We start from the raw sequence: 25,097 nt of genomic DNA, 5'->3' as shown, positions 1-25,097 counted from the left end.
AAATAGATTACACTTCTGAGGGCCGCACATCTGAAGATCACTTATTATAGACTAGCTAGGAGGTTTTTTGATGATATGATGCAGATCAGCAATAAGTAAGACAGAAAGGGGGCTTCACCCAGCAAGAGTTAGGATTTATAGTCCCAGTATGCCCGTTTTACATATTGTGAACTTTGCTAACCTTCACCTTTATGAACAAGCTGTGAGTGACTCTCCAGCACAAAGCTTTCAGTATCAAGCATGCATATATTAAAAAAAAAAAAATTGCCAGGCACGGTGGCTAATGCCTGTAATTCAACATTTTGGGAGGCCAAGGTGGGCGCATCACCTGAGGTGGGGAATTTGAGACCAGCCTGACCAATATGGAGAAACCTCGTCTCTACTAAAAATACAATATTAGCTGGGTGTGGTGGCGCATGCCTATCCCAGCTACTTGGGAGGCTGAGGCAGGAGAATCGCTTGAACCTGGGAGTCACAGGTCGTGGTGAGCTGAGATCGTGCCATTGCACTCCAGCCTGGGCAACAAGAGCAAAACTCCATCTGAAAAAGAAAAAAAAAATTATACTGATGATTTGGAGGAGAGCACCAAATACCCTTAAAGTTTTACGGCACAGACTTTTAGTAAATCATCTTATGAGGGGATGATTATGGGAATTATATATATATTCCAAAAATATTGGCAAAAATAATGAAGAACCTGAAAGTCCTCCATGGTCAGAGTTAAGGTTAGGGTCAGGGATGAATGTTGCATTAGTTGGCAATAAAAAGCAGCCATTGTACAGTTTGACAGGCCTGTGTGAATATCCTACTTTGTAGCTGAGTGTTCTTGCTTGTTAATCTGCTTCCCTGATCCCGACTCTTTTTTTTTTTTTTAACTGGTGGTTGAGAGACGCTTCCAAGCCTACCTATTTTATTTACCACTTCCTCATTAGTTTTTTGGGCTTCTTAAAATGGTCCTCCACTCTTACAGCTTCTGGCTGTTCGTACACAAGAACTGTCCACCTCTCTCCTCCCATCAAGAGTGTTGGCAAACCTATCATCCTCAACCTGAAGCTCCTTCCACTTCCTTCTTGCCAGTTCACTATCAGTCATTTCCGGAGACTGACATCACAAAAGAGTCATTAGATTTAAGCTCTGGTTTCAGCAATTACTGGACCTGTTGTGATCCTAGACAGGGTTCTTAACTTTTAATTTTCCATGACCTTTTTTCCCTTTGACATCCCAGTCCGAGCTGTCGACTTTTGCATTTACTGCTCATTTCTACCTTTATTAATATTCCATTTTCCCCTGTTAATAGTATATGCTGTGAAACCCAGGAGAAGTCAACGTTACTATGGTCTTGGGTAGAACTGAGAGAGATAAAGACATGAATTTGAGGCCGTTGGGGAATGAGTTGCAGAGAGGCATAAATACAAGGCAGAAAATAAGTTACGAGTGAGAATACAACTTATTAATAGCTTTTGTAAATTTCTGGCCAAAAGAAGATATTGAGGATAATTTGAGTTGAAAAATTATGTAAGACATCACTTAGGATTAGGATTCAATCACATTTTATAGAAAACTAAAATGAGAGTTGCTTAAGCATGAAAGAAGTTCAGAGGTAAGTAGTTCAGGGCTTGTATAGCAACTCCATGGTCACAGGGGCCCCAGGTTCCTTCTCACATTGTTTTCTCCCATCCTTGGCACTGGCTTACATACCAAATGTCTCCTCTTGACCACAAGATTCTCCTGGTGTTCCCAGACCAAACTGAGGGTTGGGCTGCTATTTCTTGTGGCCCAGTAAAGAGATGTAGATGAACTGGGGAGAAAGAGAGTTTTTATTTCTCCAACCGGTTATAGGGGGAAGGCCTGAAATTATCACCAGACCAACTCAAAATTACAGTTTTCCAGAGCTTATATACCTTCTAAGCTGTATGTCTACGTGTAAGTGTGCATTCATCTAAAGACGTAAGAGATTAACTTATTTTAATCTTTAACTAAGATCTGAGTCCTGAAGACCTTCCTCTGGAGCCTCAGTCAATTTACTTAATCTAAATGGGTCCAGGTGCTGGGGTGATTACCCTTATCATGTCTCCTGCTAAATCATGGAGGTCTGGGGAGTTCCTTCAGACCCCCAATAAACTTGTTTTTGGAGGCCTGGGGAGTTTCTTCAGACACAAAATAAAACTCGTTTAATCCTAAATGGGCCCGGTTAAGAATTCCTTTGTTATTTTGTTATGCTTTAAGGCCCAGGAAAGGCCTAGGCAAAACTCTTGGTGGGCTTTTGTTATATTCCAGCCTTTGTGTAAGGGCACTGGCTTTTTTAGCTTTTAATATTTAACTTCACCACTCAGTCAGTACTGAAACAGTTGTTATGGAGGCCTGCGTTAGTGAGACCTGGCCTGTCACACTGGTGCTCTAGCTATTATGTCCACGTTCCAAGATGGAAGAAAGTATAATGGCAAATGTACGTATGTCTCAGCTGAATCAGTTTGCTTTAAAGAGCTTCCCTGGCTTCCATCCACTTAACTTCTGCTTACATTTCCTTGAACACCTCTAGAAACCAAGGAGGTTGGGAAAGCTTTACGCTGAGGACGTTGTCACTGCAAATAACACATTTTAAAGTCAGAAAGTGGGAAGAGTGGATATTGTGTAGGCGACTCACACTCCCTTCCGTCATAGCCGACCAGGACAGAGACAACTGGATGATGGTTTTGCTCTAGTTGAGCTTAAACAAGCTCGTGGCTCCCTCTCCTTAAACTACTTTTATATTTTCTAACTTTCTCTAAGTTCAGAGTCAAGGTTTCACATGATTTTATGAATGTTTCTTGACAAGCTCATCATTTCTGGTGTTTTGCTGAATTCTGCAGTAGATAGTATGGTATATTTGGTGGACAGATTCAGGGCCACCAGGCTTTGAATAGCAGCGGTGCTACTTAGAAGCTGACAGGTTATGAACCTTATATGCTACCATGGGGAATAATGTTGTTATTATAAATGATTTTACTGAACCTTATATGCAACAGTGAGTAATGTTATTATAAATAATGATTGTACTGAACCTTATATGCAACATAGGGAATAATGTTATTATAAATATTGATTATTAGACTGAGGTAGTTTTTTTAAAATTCAAGTGAAAGATCACATTACTTTACATGAGGACTAGAAGGCACATTCAAAAGATACGGTTGATTCAGTTTCTTAACCAATAAGAATATAAGTGTCCAAATACGGAACAAGGGAAACAATATGTCCAAGAAACATTTTTCTTAAAGCCTCTTGATCTGTTTCCTATATCCTAGTCACAACCGAATTTTAAGAAAGTCGAGGTCATGTTGGTAACTCCCTGTCAATACTGCTTTTTGTTACTAACTGCAAGATCAGGAATGGTCCCTCATTACTTTCATCTTGGCTTTCAAAAGAGCCTACTGTAATTTTTCTTGTGAAATAGTATGAAATAACTTTTTTCCTGAAAGAAAATCTCCTTTCTATGGTTCTTTCTTCTGAAACAAGGCTTTCCTTCTCTGAGCTTCCAGCTAGAAGAATTTCCTCTGAGATACTCTTATCTAGGAGGATTGTAGTAGAGTCACAATGCCTCAGCTCATTTCAGTTAATTTTCTTGAGCTGAATCAAATGAATGTCTTAACAAGTTGTCCTTTAAAAGGATAGATGTGCTTTTATACAAAACTTGCATTTAAATGAAACCACTGGACTTCTTCATACAATGTAATGAAGCCTTAGTATTCCAGCGATTTGGCACCTAAATGCATAGGCACTCAATAAATATTGGAGGGAAGGAGGATGGTGGAAAGAAAAAAGAAAGTGAGAGCAGGGAAAATTAGGGGAAAATTATTGTTTCTTCCTGGAGATAGGTTTCATTTTAATTGGGAAATGGAATGTGAAATGTATTACTTTCAAACTTGAGGACCCAGAATATAACTTACGATGATTTAAGTTTTCTTCCTTTTATTTACATTTTAATGATAAAGATACTCATTGGCCAAGACCCAGAAAAAATAGTTTACCTATATTTTATTCGTATTTGTTAAAAAAAAAAAAAAAAACCCAGAATCTATGGAAAATCTGGAGAATTTATTTCTGGTTATAATACTCAGAAAATGTGTGCATTTGTTTTGCTTCTGAACAGACGTATTCTGCTAAGCAAGCAATCTCCTCTTAGATTGCTTGCTGAGCACATATACTTTCCTTATGCTGATTCTTAAAGTCTCTGTATTTGGTTGGCGGCTTTACTAATAAGAGACTAGCTTTTAACTCAGCCAGAAGAAGCTGATGTGAACCACCAGAAATAACACTGATCATATATAATACTTATGGGACAGTGGTTGCCCACCATTTTTTAACCCAAGATTTCCTGACATTTATCACTGTGCCAACAAAAAGAAAAACTAGGAACCTCGGGAGGGCTTAGGCAGAGGAAGCATGGGCAGCTGCCAGCCTGGGCAGATGGCGTCTGTTTGGTTGAGCCAGGTTCACCAGGAAAGAAGATCAGGTCCTAGTTTGAGACCCAAAACCTGGTGAGTAAGAACAAGTGTTCAGGACTTCAGGGGGCCCAGTAGGCAATTGTGGGAAAAAATCTGGAGATCCTGAACTTGCCCAAATTATAGGGGTAGGTGAGAAAAGGTAATCCAAGGGGTAATTTTTTTTCTGCTTTTTGGTATTACCTGTATTTTCTTTAACAATTATATATATTACTTAAAGGAAAAAATTCTAGGTTTTATATATTCCTGACTAAACTTCAGCATTGATATGTATTTGCTTCTTTTATACAAAGTAACATTGTTTTCATTTATAGATTGCCATTAGGATACCTTAGTAATGATGTCCAGTTATGATGCAGATATTTCAAAGTTTATTGTTTATTTATTTATTTTTTTGGAGGCAGGGTCTTACTCTGTTGCCCAGACTGGAGTATAGTGGTGTGATCTTGGCTCACTGCAGCCTCGACCTTCCAGGCTCAAGCAGTCCTCCCATCTCAGCCTCCCAAGTAGCTGGAACAACAGGTGTGCACCACCATGCCTGGCTAATTTTTCTATTTTTTATAGAGATGGGGTCTCGCCATGTTGCCCGTGCTGGTCTTGAACTCCTGGGCTCAAGAGATCTGCCCACCTCAGCCTCCCCAAATGCTGGGATTACAGGCACGAGCCACTGCACCCGGCCCAAAGTTAGAATAACTTAATGAATACGGTTTAGATGATGTCAGATACCCCTTTTGTCTCAGGGGAACTGGCTCCTACTTAGATATCTTAGGACCATTAGTGGGACATTATAGGATAGCCTAGAAACAGAAACACTCATGTCAGTGTGATTTATGGCTAAGTTGGCACTCGACATCAGTGGGATAGGAGGGGTAATACATTAAATGGTGCACGGGAAATTGATTATTCATTCAGAAAATAATTGAAATGGATCTGTACTTCATACACAAAAATCAATTTCAGGGAGATTAAGGGACTTAAATTATAAAAGGCAAAACTTTGAAACTTTTGGAAATAGTACAGGAGAATAGCTTTATGACCTTGGAGGAGGGAAGGATTTACAAATAGTGTTAGCTATAAGGCAAAGGTTTGGTCATTGAACCATCTTAAAATCAAGGAAATTACTTCATCAAAAGACATTGCTAAAAGAGTAGGAGAGAAAAACCACACACTGGGAGAAATATGTGCCGTACACATGTATGGCAGTCACACCTGACAGCAACAACTGAAGCATACCCTGAGAATGACCCTATGGTCTAAGACGAATGCGTGTTTGAAGTTCCGAGCTGAGGAACCCGGGAGTGGCCAACCCAGAGATTGATTCCTTATCTATGAGGAACATCTGAACCCCAGGCCCATTTTGAATCCAAAAATGGAGGGTTGCCAGGTGAAGGCTGCAGGAGGGGAGCTAAGTAAAAATGCTATATAAACTGCTTACTTTTTAGAAACAGTAGTGGTTCTCCCGTCCAGCATGCCACCACTGGACCGCTGCATATGTAAGTCCCCTCGAGAAGCCCTAGATCTCATTTGCTGGCTCTGGGTCTCTTCTTCGGCCTCTCGAACCTGGTGCTATCCGTATCAAAGTCAATAGGGGTCTGGCACAATAACATGTAACTAACAAATCATTAGGAAACAGAAACCTGTCTTTTAGAACGTGGAACTTCTCTTCATCAAAAGCACTGTAAAATGAGTTAAGAAGCAACCCATAAATACTCGAGGGAGATACTTGCCATACATGTAACTGACAAATTAATAAAGGAAAAAGGTACTCTGGAGAAAAATGAACAAAAGCCTTGAATAGAAACTACACAGAAGTGGAAATGTGAGGTTGGGTGTGGTGGCTCACATCTGTAATCCCAACACTTTGGGAGGCCTAGACAGGTGGATTGCTTGAGCCCAGGAGTTTGAGGCCAGCCTGGGCAACATGGTGAAACCCTATCTCTGCAAAAAGTACAAAAATTGGCTGTGTGTAGTGGTAGGCATCTGTGTTCCCAGCTACTTGGGAGGCTGAGGTGGGAGGATTGCCTGAGCCTGGGAGGTGGAGGTTGCAATGAGCTGTGATCATGCCACTGCACTCTAGCCTGGGCAACAGAGGAGACCCTGTCTTAAAAAAAAACAAAAAGTGAAAATGTGACTGGTCAATAAAAATGTGAAACTACGTAACTTTATTAGTAGTCAGGGAAATGCAAATGAGAAGCACCAGGTGATACTGTTTCACACTCTCCAGGGCGGCCAAAATGTTTAAGTCTTAAAAAACAACCATAAGGATGTAGAGTCACAAACAGGAACCCTTAGACACCGCTGCTGGTAGTTGAATTAGTACAGCCACTTTGGAGAACTCTTCAGCCTTGTCAGGAAGAGTTGAAGCTGTGTGTAATCTACAACACTGCCCACACTCCAGAGCAGTGCTTCTCAAGCCTGGCATAATATATTAGCCTCCCAAAATGAGCATGTCAGGAATACTTACACCTGGCCCTTACCCCAGACCTGTGATTCCCAAATGGTATGCCAAGATGCCCTGGGGAACCACAGCAAACTCACAGAAGACCCTGGGATATCTTAAATGTTCAAGGGGAACATGGTGTTACTTGGCATCTGTTGAACACAATGTGAATTACTAGCTCAAGATAGTTCAGTCTCAATGTTACCCCACGCAGCATCCCTTTCTATTATGCAAAGCTGGGTTTTCAGTGGTTGCTGTAACAAAAAGCAGGTATCATGAAAATCAATATGGAAGAGGAAATAAGGGTGGTAGAGTCCAATATGATTCCAAAGTTTAAGAAGTTGTATAGTGCCCAACGAGTGCACATATTCCATTAATAAGTAATTGAGGTTATTTAAGAATGAAATAAAACTTTTTTCTTTGGTATTTTCGTACAGATTTTCAAACAGCTACTGCATTGTTAGGACAAAAGACTTGTTGAGGTTTTTGGACCTAACTACTTAAATGGAATTGTTAGGAATTTGTTCTAGGGGTGCCTAGAACCCTGAAAAAATTGAGCCACCTAGTAGTGTCCCTTGAACCAAGAATATTTGGGAATCTCTTTGCCAAATTAGTTAACTCAGAATATTTGGAGATGGAATCTCTATGTCTTTGTTTTTAAAAAGCTCCCCAAGCGATTCTAATGGGTTCCTAAGGTTGAGAACCACTGCTTGAGAAACTCTTGCACATGTGGCTTAGGATAATGCTACTCAAATGGTACCTGGGGGCCAGTGCTGGTTTGCAAATTATTTCCTACAGACCTGCAGCAAGATAAGTAGTTTATATGAATCATAGTTTCAGTGAATAATGGTACAGTTTTTGTAATCACTTGTCTTCTGATTAAATTTATTGAAATATAATTTTACGTCAAATTTTATGATGGAAATATTGAGGCTTGTATTTTGTGCTTTTTTCTCATATTTTTCTAATATTTATGATTTTACAGCTTTGTTGATGTATAATTGATCAAATTGCACTCTTTAAATATGTGCAATTTATTATATGTCAATTTTGACATATGTATATACTTGTGAAATCATCAACACAACCAAGATAATGAACATATCCATCACTCTCTAAAATATTTTCTGGTCCTTTTGTAATCTCTACCATTTGCCCCTCCATATCCCTTCATAATCCTCCACTCCTGTCCCCTCCCCAGTGCAACCACTGATCTGCCTATTGTCACTATAGATTCGTTTGCATTCTCTAGAATTTCATGTAAATGGAATTTTACTGAATGTACTCTTGCTTTTGTCTGGCTTATTTTACTTAGCATAATATTTTGCAATTCAGCCACGTTGTTGGATATATCAATAGTTTACTCCTTTTTACTGCCGATTAGTATTCCATTGTATGGATATGGCACAACTTGGTTTTTTATTCACCAATTGATGGATATTTCAAATGTTTGCATTTCGGCTGTTATGAAATTTGTGTATAAATCTTTATGTGATCACATGCTTTCTTGAATAAATAAATACCTAAGAGTGGAATGGTTGGATCGCATGGTAGGAATATGCATATAGTAATTTATTTTGATTGTATTTCACAAATAAAAAGCATTAGCCCACAATGATTAGAAATAAAACTCTCCCAGGCTGGGAGCGGCAGCTCATGCCTGTAATCCCAGCACTTTGGGAGGCCAAGGCGGGCTGATCACCTGAGGTCAGGAGTTCAAGACCAGCCTGGCTAACAAGGTGTAACTCCATCTCTACTAAAAATACAAAAATCAGCTGGGCGTGGTGGCACATGCCTGTAATCCCAGCTACTCAGGAGGCTGAGGTAGGAGAATCACTTGAACCTGGGAGGTGGAGGTTGCAGTGAGCAGAGATCACACCACTGCACTCCAGCTTGGGAGACAGAGCAAGACAACATCTGAAAAAAAAAAAAGTAAGAAAACTCTTCCTTCAGCAAATGTATTCTGAAAAGTACTAGCCTAAGTGAAATGCCCAAGAGTGTTCATAGCTACATTGTTTATAATAGCAAAATACTGGAAACAATCCAATCATCCATTGTCAGGAGAATGGATTATTAATATGAGGTATATATCCAGTAGACTATAACAATGAAAACTACATTAACGTAGCTGCAGTTTATCTGCTACATTAATGTAACTGCAACTACATTAATCAGAATGAATAAACGGAATTTAAAGTTGAGTTCCAAAAGCAAATTGCAAAAGAGTGCATATGGAAGGATTTCATCATATGAATTTTACAAACAGTATTTTATCACAATATTAAACAGCATTTTATTTATAGAAATATACATATATGGTAAACTATAAAGAAAATGGTAGTACAAAATGCAGGATAGTGTTTCCTTGGGGAGTGGCCAAGGGTACAACGAGAGAGAGAGGACCGAGGAAGGACAGACAGAGGCCTTTGAGGCTAATGGGTCTTGGTCCCTTTCTTAAACTACAGGAATTTATTTTAATGTTACGTTTTGTGCTTATATTTTGTCATAAATTTTTTGTGCATATTCAATATATAACCACAAAATACAAAAAAAAAAACACTCTGAACAGTTGAAAGGGAGTTTATTAAGCAAATAGAGGTACAAATTATGAACCATCAGGGTTAGAAAAAAATCCAGGCTTTAAATAAATATATATCTAAATAATAGGCTATTGGGTATTATCTTAGAAAAACCTGGGGTATTACACCAGGTTATCATAGAATATTTAGTTAAGAAGTATAGAAAATATGATATGCTATTTACTTGAATGATACTCAGTAGGCATGTAATGTGATGATTAAATCAGTTAAGAATATGTGATCGATTTAAAAAAAAATCTCTTTTAAAATGCATGTCTTTTGTTTTATGATTATTGAAAATGGTTTTCAGAATACAAAATGAGAATCAAAATTGGTAATTAGATATTCTGTGTTTCCCAAATGGATGGAATTTATAATTGGGTGGGAGTTAGGTTAAAAGCTAGAAAACACTGTGGAAGTTAAGAAAGAATTAAAATTCTCGTTAAGAGAAAAAAAAAAAAACTGCGTCCTTTGCTAATATAAACCGTAAGAGCCTATGCCTCGAGAAATTTCTCTGTGTTTTTCTTTGTACATTTTAAATGACTTAATGAGAAAGAAGATACATCAGGACTCCTTTCCCAGCAGGAGGTTGAGTCTTTCACAAATAAGTAGGGAGCTGCTCTCATAATGAGGTGAACGGCCACCTGAGTCTTGGATAAGTCCGAGGAAAACCTTTAACCAGAGGGAGCAACAACTCGCCAGTGTTCAGTCTGAGACTTTCCAAGGTCGGAAGAGAAGAGGATTGGGATTGATATTTAATAAGCATTTACTGTGTCCGAGGCATTCTGGTACGAATTTTATATCTCTTATCTGATATCCTTGCCTTTTAGGACTAGGCTCTTCTTACCTTTAAGGTAGATGTTATTGTTCTCATTTTACACATGAGATAACTGAAACATAGAACTTAAAAACCTTGCCAAAGATTTCAGAGGAGGCAGATTTAAACCCAAATGCATTTGCATTAAACCCCAATGGATTTGATTCCAAAGCATGTCGTCTTTCTGCTAATAATAGCCAACAGTCATTGAGTACTTACTATATTTGTACCAAGGTCTGTTCCAAGTGATACATAGACTTTTAAGCCTCATAGCAGTATGAGAAAGAAGCTATTATTATCCCCATTTTACAGATGACAAAATGGAGTCACAGAATGTTATGTAATTTGCCCAATGTCACACAGTAAGTGGCAGAGTTGGTCCAGCTCAGGAGCCCACACTCTTCACTTCTTTTGGCCTTTTATGAGTACATCTGCCCTTTCAAGGATCAGGCTTGCGTCTGTCAGGGAGACCTAATGTCTCCTCTTAACTTTTGAGCCATATGCAACATGGAAACTGGTTTCTCCTGGCTGGGCACTTCTGGGTTGCCTGGCCTCCTGTGAGCTCCTCTTTTCTAATTGAATCTACTCTCTAAGACTCTTTGCTGCTGGAATATGCAGCAGTAGTTTGAGAGACACTTCTCAGGCAGTTCTAATATGTTTAGCTGGGTTCTTCCTATTTTTTGTGCTTCATCAGATCCTTTGGGCTCAGTGTTTTCTTTCTTTTTTTTTTTTTTTTCTTTTTTGAGACAGAATCTCACTTTGTTGCCCAGGCTGCAGTGCAGTGGCACAATCTCGGCTCACTGCAACCTCTGCCTCCTGGGTTCAAACGATTCTCCTGCCTCCGCCTTCAGAGTAGCTGGGATTACAAGCACCTGCCATCACACCTGGCTAATTTTTGTATTTTTAATAGAGATGGGGTTTCACTATGTTGGCCAGGTGGATCTTAGGTGATCCACCCGCCTCGGCCTACCAAACTGCTGGGATTACAGACGTGAGCCACCGCGCCCAGTCTGGGCTCAGTGTTTTTCATGGAATAAGGATGAATCATTAGAAGAGCTTTCATACCTCTTAAACTCTCAAATTCCATGCCTTAAGAAGGATTTTTATTAAGAATTCGTTTAAAACAAATAGTAATTAAGCATCATTTTAACCATTTGATGTGATTATAACTCATATGCTTTCTACTCCAAAAATGTTTGAAGTAGAAGAAACCAATACAATGGGATAAGCACAATAAAAATGCAGAACAATGTAGAGAAAACAGAGATAATTATACCAAAACCTTAAGGTATTTTCGTTATTGCTGTTGAGCGTTTAATGCTGAATTTCCTCTCTGCTGAGGCAACAGAAAGGTAATTGGTCAGATAATTTTTGTTGTGTTCAAATAAAGTAAACTAGTTCATTGGGGAGGATAAGGTAGCATGTCAGGCCACTAGGCAACCTTTTTCTTCCTACAAGTTAGATTATGTCTGAATATCCTCTGGAGCACTCAGATCTTAAAATACTTCAGAAGAGACTATAAAGAATGGCCAGTGATTGTCTCTAAAGAGGCACCACAGCAGTGCTGTAAGCCCTGGGGGAAAGGCCAGGTTCTAGGTCACTCCCTCACTTTGTTCCAGTCTCTGCCCAAAGGTCACCTCTTCCCTGACTGCCCTTTCTATATGAGGTTCCCACTGAACACACCTGGGTTGCCCTCTATTCCTGTCCAACATAGTAGTCACTAGCCATATATAACAACTAAAATTAATTAAATGACATAAAATAAAAAATTCAGTACTTTGGTCATACCAGCCACATTTCAAAAGCTCAGTAGCCGCGTGTGGCTAATAGTTACCATATTGGACAACACAGATACATCATCACAGAAAGTTCCATTGGGTACTGCTAGCCTATGTTCTTATCTTGCCTTCCATTTTCTTCTTAGAACTTTTTCAACACTATGCCATGCCATGCACCTAATGATTTGTTTATGTTCCACTAGAATACATGCTCTGGACCACAGAGTTTTTTGTTTTTTGTTTTCCCAGAACATAGCTGAATCCTCCAGTGCCTAAAGCAGTGCCTGTCATAGTACAGTGCTTTGTAAATACTTGCCGAGTGAACGAATAACAAATGAACGAATGAATTTTAGTATTATTTTGCAGTTTCAAATCAAAAGTATTTTGTCTAATGTCATTGGGTGACCTAGTACACGTTCTGCCACAGTTCTTAAGATGAAAGAATGAAAATTCTGTGACCAAAGAGAACATTTTAAAGATAAAGTGATATTAAATATATTAGTCAAACTTTTATTTCTTTTATCTTTCATATTATAAAGAATAATGGGTATGAAATTTCTGTTTATTAGTTAACATATCATCCTCAATATGAACACATAAAATATCAATTTTCTTTGCATTAAGAAGTCATGTAAGTAGAAGGAGAAAACAAAGTACTTATTATATAGCTAACTGGACTTACAGTCACATTTAATTTAAAGCAAATTTGCTCCATGCAATGGAATATACTAAAAGTGATGTTGTGCAATTATAGCTACAGACATGACAAGAAATCATAATACATTCTAAACGTATATAGAAAAATGTCAGTTTACTTCAACTTATTTTAAACAAAAATTACCCATGAAATGATTGCAGTACCTAAAAGGAATTTGCGATCTGAACAAAATATAACTAGAAGCACGACTACCCTATAGCTCCTATAAATACAGATTGAAGCTAGTTTTATGATTTCAGCCAAAAATGCAGCTTCAGTAACCTTGAAAAACATTGTTTCCCTTCTATCAGGCCTAGCTTTGTCAGGAGATACTCAGGAGGCGATGGAGGAGGGAGGTACCTGGTGGAGCCAGACAAGTCTGGTAAATCAACTTTAACAAGTAGCCAGATGATAGATGTCAGTTGGGTGTCATGCCCAATTCTAGTTGCTGACAGTTAGGAATTAAATTAAAATAGGAGTGTTTTCTCCTTCCCCCTCCCTTTCTTAAAAGCAGCCATTTTCTGAATAGTGTTCTTAGTTCTCAGTGGATTTGCAAATGCGGATCATGAGGCACCTCTAGCTTGTGCAGGATTGGTGTTATTTTGCTATTTCAAGTAAAAAACATGGTTAGTGTCCTTGGATAACCGCATATACTTTCATTGTTTTTCAAATCAGGTCCAGTGAAGGGCCAAGTTCTTCATAAATATCATGGCTAATTTTGGAAACCCATATGTTCAGTTAAGGTTTCTGAACTGGAATAAATATGAATGGAGGATTTATCAACGTTTGGATGTTTGCAATTTCAATTCTTGATTCTTTTTTGAAAATCTATTCTGGCTCTGTATCTGAAATGTTTATCTCCTTTGGGGCTAGATCCAGAGTATACTTTTTGAAAACTTTAAATCATGGGTGGAATAATAAGGTCACTTGCTCTTAAGACTTTAGGGGTTGTTTTAGCTGGCAAGAGAGCATTGCCTGTGTGCTGCGAAAAATACGAGAGCCACAGACTGGCCAAATTACTGCTTTTACTCTGGCAGAGTGAAGAAAATGGCCCTGTGACAGACATTTCCAGTTTCCTGTATGTAGAAATGGGGAAACAGTTGTGGAAAAAAAAAAAAAAAAAAAGCCAGCTGGGGTTCTTGACACACAGTTCGTGCTAATTTTAAATTGTGCTAATACTTGACTATATAGTGAGGAATCCTTTGCAGGGTGATGATCTGTTGAAGACTCAGCAGGCCACAGTGGGGAGAGGGAGAGAGGCTATCAGACGCTTCCCCTCCAGAGGCCTTTTAATGGGTACTGAATTCAGAATTGACCTCAGAATCTGATCATTACTGATGTAAGAGCAAAGTCAACACCATCTGCAAAGATAATTTCTCATCTATTCATGAGTACCTGTGCTTATCACCACATCTGGAAATCTGACTACTCAAATAAGAATTTCTGTTGAGAGACTGAACAAGCCAGGCACCAGCAATATTTTACTCTGTATGTACAGATGGACATCGATACTGGAATATTTCTGTCTCATTGATGCTTAGGGACTATCTTTTGATTTTGATCCATGTCAAGATTCTAAGGTAGTTTAACTCAGACATGGGTTTTAAGTGTTTCTTATTTTTGTTTTTGTTTTTTTAAATTTCTGTTTCTGTGAGTGTAATTTAGGGAGGAGTACCAGATTGTTTTTATAAGTTGTTTCTTACATTGATTAACACATATCTTTTCCGCCTTAAGGTTTATAACAAATGTGAAACTAAGTTTCACAGGTTCATTCCAGCCTAATCTTTTCATAGATGATAGCATAGTCCAGAAGCAATATGCTGCGACATTTTATTTTATTTTATTTTTGAGACAGAGTCTCGCTATGTTGCCCAGGCTGGAGTGCAGTGGCATGATCTCGGCTCACTGCAACCTCCATTTCCCAGGTTCAAGTGATTCTCCTGCCTCAGCCACCCAAGTAGCTGGGATTACAGGCATGCACAAACACGCCCAGCTAATTTTTGTGTTTTAACAGAGACGGAGTTTTGCCATGTTGGCCAGGCTGGTCTCGAACACCTGACTTCAAGTGATCTGCCACCTCGGCCTCCCAAAGTGCTAGAATTACAGGCATGAGCCACTGGGTCCAGCCTGCTATGACATTTTAAATTTCAAAATGTAATAAAATCACAAGTTATGACAGAAAGCCACAGTACTTCTCATTGAATATAGTATTTTCTTGGTGTTCGTGTCCTCTTCTTTCATGACTCTGTGTGCCAGTATTTGACCAAATCTATCAACTCTTTTAAGGCAGAGACTATGTTTATTTATTTTTTAACTTTTTGTTTGAAATAACTTTAGACTTAGAAAAAAGTTGCCCCAAAATACTACACTGATTTTCATGTACCCTTGATGCAACTTCCCCAAATGTTACCATCTTACATAACCATAGTACAGTGGAGGAAACAGAAATTGATGTTGGTACAATAGCATCACTAACTAACCTAAATAACTTATTTCAGTTTGCCAATTGTCCTACTAGTGTCCTTTTTAAAGCCCAGGATCCAATCCAGAATCCCATACAACACTTAATTGTGACGTCTTGTTAGTCTCATCTAGTCTGGAGGAGTCTTTCTATAATTTTTGCAACTTACTGCTTTTGAAGAGTCCTGACCAGTGATTTTGTACAACGTCCCCATTTTGGGCTTGTCTGATGTTTTCTTAGGATAAGAATTACCATTGAAGTGATGTTGTGCCCTTCCCAGTGGTTTTTTGTTTTTTGTTTTTTTTGAGAAGGAGTCTCCCTTTGTTGCCCTGCTAGAGTGCAGTGGCACAGTCTCGGCTCACTGCAACCTCCATCTCCCGGGTTCAAGTGATTCTCCTGCCTCAGCCTCCTGTGTAGCTGGGACCACAGGCACACACCACCACACCTGGATAATTTTTGTATTTTTAGTAGAGACAGGGTTTTGCCATGTTGGCCAGGCTGGTCTCGAACTCCTGACCTCAGATGATCTGTCTCCCACCTCTGTCTCCCAAAGAGCGGGATTACAGACGCGAGCCACTGCACCCGGCCCCCAGAGTATTACATCAGAGGGCATATGATGTCAGTATGTCTCATTGCTGTTGATCTAAGTTTTGGTCACTTAGATAAGGTGTTGTCTGCCAGGTTTCTCCACTGCAAAGTTACTATTTTTCCCATTAGAATTAATAAGTACTTTGAGGGGAGATGCTTTAAGACTCTGCAAACATCCTGTTACTCATCATACTTTTGCCCATTAATTTTAGATTCTATTGATGATTCTTACCTGTAACAATTATTAATGTTTGCTAAATGCTGATACATTTTATTTCCATCATTCCTTCTATATTATTAGAATTCTACTGTAAGGAAGAGCTGTTCTTTCTTCTGCCATTTATTCATTTATTATGTTAATGTGGAGATATAATTAATTACTATAATTTTTTTCTCAAAATATCTCAGATTTGGCCATTGGAAGCCCCTTCAGACAGGCTCCTGTCTCCTTTTGATACATCCCCGTCACCTTTTAAATGCATTTTTTAACTCTGGCATCACAAAATGTGTCAGGCTTATTTTGCTCCAGTCCTAGAATCAGTAACTTCTCCAAAGACCCTAGTTCTTTTTACTGGAGATTGGTATTTAGAAACAAAATCTGGGTGCTGGATATGCTCATTGCTACTGGTATATCATTGCTTCTAGGCTCTCTCCTTACAGTGCTAGAAAATAATGTGTCTGTATATACACATACACGAACATGTTTCTCTCTCCCTCTCTCTCCATATCTGTATACCTATGAATATTTATCTACCTATTAAAAACAAAAAGTTTATCCACTTATTGATACTTCCACTTACAACTCAATACCACTAGTTTCCTTTTAGATATCTCTTTTTCCTTACTCGTAGCTTTTTCTCCAACAATTAGAAACCTGGCATTCATTATCTACAATATATTTACTTATTTGCTCAATCCTAGTATATATGTAAAGAAGTTTCAGAACTGTGATTTCCATAATCCCTATGAAACAAGTTTACCAGAAAGACTATATAGTGTTTGGATACAGTCCTTTTTGTCTAGTCTTAAGGTATATAATAAAAGTACTGATTTCCAAAATTAGGTTAGATATTTTCTTTCTTACCTCTTTCATGGTGGCTGTTGGTTTCATTTGTAATACAGCTACGTTCTTTTGTTACTGTTTGTGTTCCATTTTGGGTTCCCTCAATACCGACAGGTTGGTTTTAATTATTATTTATTTGGGAGATGTGAAACATGACTATAGTTCTTAGAGTCTGAACTCTGTGAAAAGGGGCTGGGCACAGTGGCTCACGCCTGTAATCCCAGCACTTTGGGAGACTGAGGCGGTTGGATCACTTGAGATCAGGAATTTGAGACCAGCCTGGCCAACATGGTGAAACCCCTTCTCTACTAAAAGGACAAAAATTAGCTGGGCGTGGTGGTGGGCGCCTGTAATCCCAGCTACATGGGAGGCTGAAGTAGGAGAATTGCTTGAACCCAGGAGGCGGAGGTTGCAGTGAGCCGAGGTCACACCACTGCACTCTATCCTGGGTGACAAGCTAGACTCCATCTCAAAAAGAAAGAAGAACTATGTGAAAAGGCATTTCAGAAAAGTGTCATCCCACCTTATCCCTTCTGTCACATCTCACTCTCCCGTTCTTCCCACCCCATTCCCACCCACCCCATAAGTAACCAGTTTAGTTTCTACTTTTTTTCTCCTGTATTTCTTTTTGCACAAATAAACAGACATATATGTTTTCTTATACAGAGATGATATTCAGTGTCTTTTTTTGTGGTACTGGGCAATTTAAATGCTGTTTGGTAATTTTAAGTCTTAAGGATACTGTTTATAATTGGACTGTCCTTACTGCCAATATATTAGAAAGCACACTAAATGATTGTTTTCTTTTTTGTAAAATATTTGTGGAATTTTTTAAAAAATGAAGATGACATGAATTTTGATGGGCTTATTAGCACTGAACTATTTCTTGATAAGAGTTGTCGAAAAAAATGAGAACATAAAGCAAGCAACGTTTTTCAAGTTTTCTGTAATGCATTACATCTTTTTTCGCAAGGTATTTTAAAATTTTCTTTTTCCTTGTTAAGTGAATTGAATTATTTCAAGCATCAATGAGAGCTGCTAGACTGTTATATTTCGGGGGTCTTGCACAGTAGCTTTTCTTACACATATAAGCAGAATAAAACATTTTCCCAAGTCTGAAAAGAGGGCTAGGATGCATTTCATTGTGCACTCTGTTTCTTCCCACATACTCTGCAGGCATTTGGGCAGTCCTTCTCCATCCACCGGAAGGTTGCTGAAGATGGAGAGACTCGGGAGGAAACACTTCTGCAGGAGTCAGCATCAAAGGAGGCTTATTATCTGGGGAAGATCTTGGAGATGCAGAATGAGCTGAAACAGAGCCGGGCTGTGGTCACTAATGTACAGGCAGAAAATGAGAGGCTCACCGCCGTTGTGCAGGATCTGAAGGAGGTAAACAAACAAACTCCCTATGAGACATTTGTGAGAGGGAGAAATAAGAAAGTTCTCTCCATAGCAGAGAGGAATAACACTTTTGATTTAATCAGAGGAGCTGTATTAAGCACAAAACAACTAATACTGAGCTAGCAACTTTTCCGTATTTTTTAGTGAAATGATAACTAGCTTGTTCTGAGATGAGCTTTTCTCTCTTTTATTGTTTCTTGAGAATTAAGTTTTGTATGTATTGTGGACTTGGGAAATGGCTTTACTATTTCTGCAAAGGTGCTTTAAAAATACAGTGACCTTAGCACTTCCTCCCTGCATTACCTGGTTTAATACAATGTGGAGAAGAATGGTTGGCTGTAATGCTCTGTATCAGCCCCAATTCCAACTGACAGTGGTGTTGGCTCAGGACACTGCTCACAGGGAATGACAGCCTAGGCGAGTGTCCTGAGAAGTCTTCGAGTCTGGTGATGCAGATCCCCAAACTATTTTTCTGGTTATAGAGAAGGCAGCAAATTACGGCTGGAATGAATTAGGTCAGGGAGTCTCTCTTGGTCTGTGAGTGTTGAGCATCCACCGAACTCACTATTCCTTGTTAGCTTTTCCAAGGCAGCATCACCTGCCATATCATTTTCAGACTGGCAGAGTCATCCTTTAGTGGATGATGTTGGAAACAGAGATAGCCAAAAGTAGCTTCATCTATCAAACCCCTGTAAGAGCATTTTTGGAAACTATATTCAATCATTCACTCCGTATTTTGATATGAAAGCTGTAGAAGAGACGCAGATGTCCTCTAACTCCTACACCAATGCAGTGGTGATTGACAGGTCCACAACCAAATGGGCTCACTAGTTGAGCATTTTAGTGATAGAAATATGTAGGATGAAAATATTCTTCAATATTGTAAACTATAAGAGAAGTAATCCACATTTGAAATAAGTGACATATTGCAAATAGGGTTTCACTTTTATAAGATATAAGTTGTCCGGAATTTATTGGAATTTTCTAGATAATTTACATTTACACATGTTCATATTACAATGAACTAATGAATACTGACAGCAAGGTTTCTGGTTTACTTATCTCATTATCTTTGGATATGCCCAAATATAGCAATATGACTTGTGAAGACAGAGAAAGCATCCAGTCAAGTGGAAGTTAGTGTTGAGTACTGAGAAGAACATGAGACAGTTTTCAGGATACCAGGGCCTCCTCATTTCCCTCCGACGTGAACAACTATTAAAACCCCAGCTACTCTTTGGTTCCTTCTTTCTGAGACACGGTGTCATTCTGTTGCCCAATCTGGAGTGCAGTGGCACAATCCAGCATCCACTGCAGAAGTGGACAGAGGGTCATGTGGAGCCAAAGCCCACCATTCTGGATTAAGCAAGTCACCAAACATTTGCAGGGAGCAATCTCAGCAGCCATGAGCAGCAGGGTCACGTGCAAGTTGGCAGAGAGGGCGTGGCATAGGCAACATGAGGACCATGTGCACATGCATGGTTTATGGAGAAGGATGTGAACAATGAGTAGAGCAGTCTTGATGGCCAATTGGATGGATCCTCTGAAAGCTGCAATCCCCATTGTGTAGCAGCTGCAGCTGAGCCAAGAACAGCCAAGGTTGAGGATGGGGCAGGGAATCCACAGATGCTTTTCTGGGTGAGTCAAGGTGGTGATGATTGATGGAGCATCCTCACTTACACAGCCGCGCTTGAGGGCAGTTCCAATGAGTAGATTTATGATGAGTGGCAGAAGTTAATTAAGCATGAAGTTACAAGTTAGGAATGAACGGAGGCAGCAAAAGAAAAACAAATTGAGGAGCCTTTCATTCAGATCAGTTCTCAAACTTGAAGGAACATCTGAATCACCTGGAGAACTCATCAGCCTATGAACATGGGGCCCCCTCCCAGAGATTCTGATTCAGTAGATCGAGGTAGGACCCAATAATTTGCAACTCTAACAAGTTCCCAGGTGATGTGGGGGCTGCTGCTCTGGAAACTACATTTTAAGAACCACTAATTTAGATTTTTTGGCCTGTCAAAGTTGAGGAAGGCTCACAATTGGGACATTGCTATAAGCACCATGATCTCCTGAAGAAATCAATTGGTTGTGACCCTTCAATTTTTATACATTTTCATAGCAGATTTGCAGCAAGAGAATAACTTGTTATATCCACATTTAGGTATTTTTGATCTAAAACAGCTTGAGGCACTTTAGCCTATGAATGTGTTTCTTCAGATTTGTCAGGTAACTAAAAGAAAATAAAAGGTCTTGTGTTTCGTGTGTGCCAACAATGTATTTGTTAATGTTCTTTCTGATGGGGTGAGAGCTGGTAATATTACTATAACCCTGAGTTTTGTTTTGTTTTAATCCAGCAGATACATTTTATTTCGCTGTACCTAAGACAATTATTATTAACATTTAGAGCTAACATAAAAGGAGACTAGGAATAAATTGTATTTTTTGGTGTATTGATACAGACTTTTAATGGTTGGTATTAAGTTGAAATCTCAGATTTGATTTCCTTGTAAGCTCAGTTTTATTTTTTGTACTATATGCATTAACTGATGTACAGCTATTGGAAGAGAGATCATGTAACTTAGAACAGTTATGACATAATGGACCATGAGAAATGTGCAAGGATAACCAACCTAAAATATAGTAAATGATCAGTTTGATAGAAGCTGTGTATTTAATAACTTAATTAATGAGATCATTTTTCTTTACTAAAAGGACTCATTTCCTGTTTCAGTAGTATTGTTGTCCTGGCAAAGGCATGTGTGCATGCATATGTGTTGGGTGCAGTGTGAAAGATTTACCCGTGTGTGTATGTGTTTGTGTGTGATTACAATGTCAAATTCTCTTCCATAAATAGTAGTTACAGGATAGTATGGTGAAAAATGGAAAAATTACTGAATTAGGTATTAGAAAATCAGTATTCTAGTCAGCTCTGCTGAAAGTGTTAGTATTAAATTCATGATGTTTGTAAAATAATATTATATTAAGATTATATTGATATAGAGTGAATATGTAATAAACATAAGCAATTATCATTAATAATGTTCTGCATCCTCCAAAAATATCATTGACAGTATAACTCATTATGTAGATCTATATTCTTAGGGTAAGGAAAGATGAGATAAATATCTCTTTGAATTTATCACCTCAAAAATTCTATCATGATATGAATCAGGCAGTAGAATTATACATTTTTATTTCTGCCTTGACTGTTAAGAAGCTCTGGGGCTATGCTTAAGTATAAAACACTAACCTAGGGTTTTTTTTTTTTTTTAATCTATTTCTCACTTTTAAACATTTTTATTAGCCTTATTGTATATATGAATTTAGTGGTAAACTGCTTAACATAATTTTATAGGTCGGGCGTGGTGGCTCATGCCTGTAATCCCAGCACTTTGGGAGGCCGAGGCGGGTAGATCACGAGGTCGTGAGCTCAAGATCAGCCTGGCCAAGGTGGTGAAACCCCCGTTTCTACTAAAAATTTAGCCAGGCGTGGTGATGGGTGCCTGTCCCCAACTACTCAGGAGGCTGAGGCAGAGAATTGCTTGAACCCAGGAGGCAGAGGTTGCATTGAACCGAGATCGTGCCACTGCACTCCACCCTGGCGACACAGCGAGACTCTGTTTCAAAAATAATAACAACAATAATAATTTTATAAAATCCAGGGAGTATAAAGAAAAACTGGTCACCCAAATTGGAGAACCAAATTAATAGTTAAACTTAACCTAATTAGGAGTTAATCCTACAGGGCCAATCATAGACAGAGTGGAGAAATCTCTGAGTTCTCTTGACACAGCATTATTTTGGTAAGAGCATAAAGAAAGCAGATTGCTGTAGGGTGTAAACAGATATTTAGTAAATAAGTTTGAATTTCATTTTTTCTATCTTCAATCTGTAGGTATAATATACTAGAAGATAGCCTAAAATTTGGGTAATATTTACTTTTATACTTATTTGTACTAAACTAAACTAAAATCCACATTAATGAAACCATAAAATAGGTTAATGAAACTGAATACAACTTAATGCTCCCAATTACCAGTTAATGTCTCAAATATAAGATATGTTAGAATTGGCCGGGCGTGGTGGCTCAAGCCTGTAATCCCAGCACTTTGGGAGGCCGAGACGGGTGGATCACGAGGTCAGGAGATTGAGACCATCCTGGCTAACACAGTGAAACCCCGTCTCTACTAAAAAATACAAAAAACAAGCCGGGCGAGGTGGCGGGCGCCTGTAGTCCCAGCTACTCAGGAGGCTGAGGCAGGAGAATGGCGTGAACCCGGGAGGCAGAGCTTGCAGTGAGCTGAGATCCGGCCACTGCGCTCCAGCCTGGGCGACAGAGCAAGACTCCGTCTCAAAATAATAATAATATTAATAATTATAATAATAATAATAATTTCAAAAAATTACCGGGACATGGTGGCAGTACTTGTAGTCCCAGCTACTCAGGAGGCTGAAGAGGAAGGATGGCTTGAGCCCGGGAGTTTGAGGCTGCAGTAAGCCGAGAGCCTGATGCTGCAATCAGCTTCTTCCTGGTGAAACTGGGTTGGAATAGGATCCTTGCCCAGCACACAGCCATGGCTTCTTTTTATTTTTATTTATTTATTTTTTCAGATGGAGTCCTGCTCTGTCACCCAGNAAAAAAAAAAAAAAAAAAAAAAAATATGTTAGAATTAACTGCAATATTTACAAAGTATACAAAGCAGTTATGCAGTATTCCTAACCAGAATTGGTATATATGTGATAAAAAGATGTCACATAAGATAGGTGCCTTCAGGTGGAATGCAGAAGATTGGAGTTATCAAATGAATTATTGACCTTAGTAGAGGTTAAGCCTATAATTTAAAGTGAAAATGACAACATTTATTGAGTGCCAGACAGTGTTCTGAATACCTTACATGCCTTAACTGCTGAATTTTTCTAACAACCCTACTGAGGCAATTCCTTTTATATTCTACCCCTATTTTACTGATGGGGCACATGGATCAAAGAGAGGTCAGATCACTTGTCCAGAGCACGTGGGTACCAAGTGACAGGCCATGATCTGAACTCAGGAACACTGGCTCTGATGCGCCATTCTTTGCCATGTCACCATAGCTGCCAAGAGCACAGGTTTCCCTCTTCCGAACCCTGCCTCAAGCTAATGAAGTTTCTAGAAAAGTATATGAAGTTCTAATATGATAGCTGCTATGGTCTGAATGTGCCCCTTTCAAATTCATGCACTGAAACTTAATCATCAATGCGATAATATTAGGAGGTCAGGCACTTAGTGAATGAGATTGGCGACTTATATGAGGGCTGGAGGGAACTGGCTAGGCCTTTTGGCCCTTTCGTCCTTTCCAGCATATGAGGACACAGATTCATCCTCTCTGGAAGGCACAGCAACAAAGTGCCATCTTGGACACAGAGAGCAGCCCTCACCAGACACTGAACCTGCCAGCACCTTAATCTTAGATCTTCAGCCTGTAGAACTGTGATCAATAAATTTGTGTGTTTTTAAAAATTCTTCTTCTACAAGGTTTCTTCTATAAGGTTATTTTGTCTGTGTTGAAAATCGATTTTTTAGTTTAGTTTACCTTTATCAATGATCTTAGCTAGATCTCTTGGATCACTTACTGCGTCAGTTAATGACATCAGCACTTGCTACTTCACCTTGCGCTTTATGTTATGGAGATGGCTTCTTTCCTTCAACCTCATAAACTAACCTCTGCTAGTATCAAACTTTTCTTTTGCAGCATGTTCACCTCTCTCAGCCTTCATAGAATTGAAGAGAGGCATCCGGGTGCGGTGGCTCATGCCTGTAATCCCAGCACTTTGGGAGGCTGAGGCGGGTAGATCATCTGAGGTCAAGAGTTTGAGGCCAGGCTGGCCAACATGACGAAACCCTGTCTCTACATTTTTAGTAAAATTAGCTGGGCGTGGTGGTGCACGCCTGTAATCCCAGCTACTCAGGAGGCTGAGGCAGGTGGATCATCTGAGGTCAAGAGTTGGAGACCAGGCTGGCCAACATGACGAAACCCCGTCTCTACATTTTTAGTAAAATTAGCTGGGTATGGTGGTACACACCTGTAATCCCAGCTAGAGTCAGGAGAATCGCTTGAACCCAACAGTCAGAGGTTGCAGTGAACCGAGATCACACCACTGCACTCCAGCCTGAGTTACAGAAAGAGACTTTGTCTCAAAAAAAAAAAAAGAATTAACGAGAGCCCTTGCTCTGGATTAGGCTTTGGCTGGTTTGATCTTCTATCCAGACCTTTCTTCATGTCAGAAATGAGGCTGTTTCGCTTTCTTATCATTCATGTGTTAATGGAGTAGCACTTTTAATTTTCTTCAAGAACTTTTCCTTTGCATTCACAATTTAGCTAACTTGGCTAACTTAACATGGCTAATTTGGCATATGCTTCATCATTTCTTCCTTTCCTTGAAAGTATGATTCTTTCACTTGGACACTTTGGGGCCACTGTGGGGTTATTAATTGGCCTAATTTCAATATTGTCTTATGTTAGGGAATAGGAAGGCCCAAGGAGAAAGAGATGGGGAATGGCCAGTCAGGGGGGCAGTCAGAACACACATGTTTATGGGTTAAGTTTGCTGTCTTACATGGATGTGGTTCATGTCAATATAACAGATAAAATAATAATGAAAAAGCTTGAAATATTGCAAGAATTACCAAAATGTGACACAGACACACAAAGTGAGCACGTGCTGTTGGAAAACTGGAGCCAATAGACATGCTCAATGCAGAGTTGTCACAAACCTTAAATTTGAAAAAAAGAAAGAAAACCTTGCAAAGAT

General features: G+C 39.1%; 1 protein-coding gene across 6 annotated transcripts in view; it reads left to right on the top strand.

Moving 5' to 3' along the window:
- Positions 1 to 25,097, top strand: part of BICD1 (BICD cargo adaptor 1) — a 282,996-nt gene that overhangs the window by 88,105 nt on the left and 169,794 nt on the right. For all 6 annotated transcript variants that reach the window (XM_017887352.1, XM_017887432.1, XM_017887292.1 and 3 more), the window contains exon 2: positions 18,081 to 18,293. In XM_017887352.1, the coding sequence (XP_017742841.1) occupies positions 18,081 to 18,293 (213 nt within the window). The remainder of the gene's footprint in view (positions 1 to 18,080; positions 18,294 to 25,097) is intronic.

This window comes from Rhinopithecus bieti, unplaced genomic scaffold (genome assembly GCF_001698545.2).
Source record: "Rhinopithecus bieti isolate Rb0 unplaced genomic scaffold, ASM169854v2 scaffold_72, whole genome shotgun sequence".
NCBI lineage: Eukaryota > Metazoa > Chordata > Mammalia > Primates > Cercopithecidae > Rhinopithecus > Rhinopithecus bieti.
This window is presented reverse-complemented; position numbering and strand designations above follow the sequence as displayed.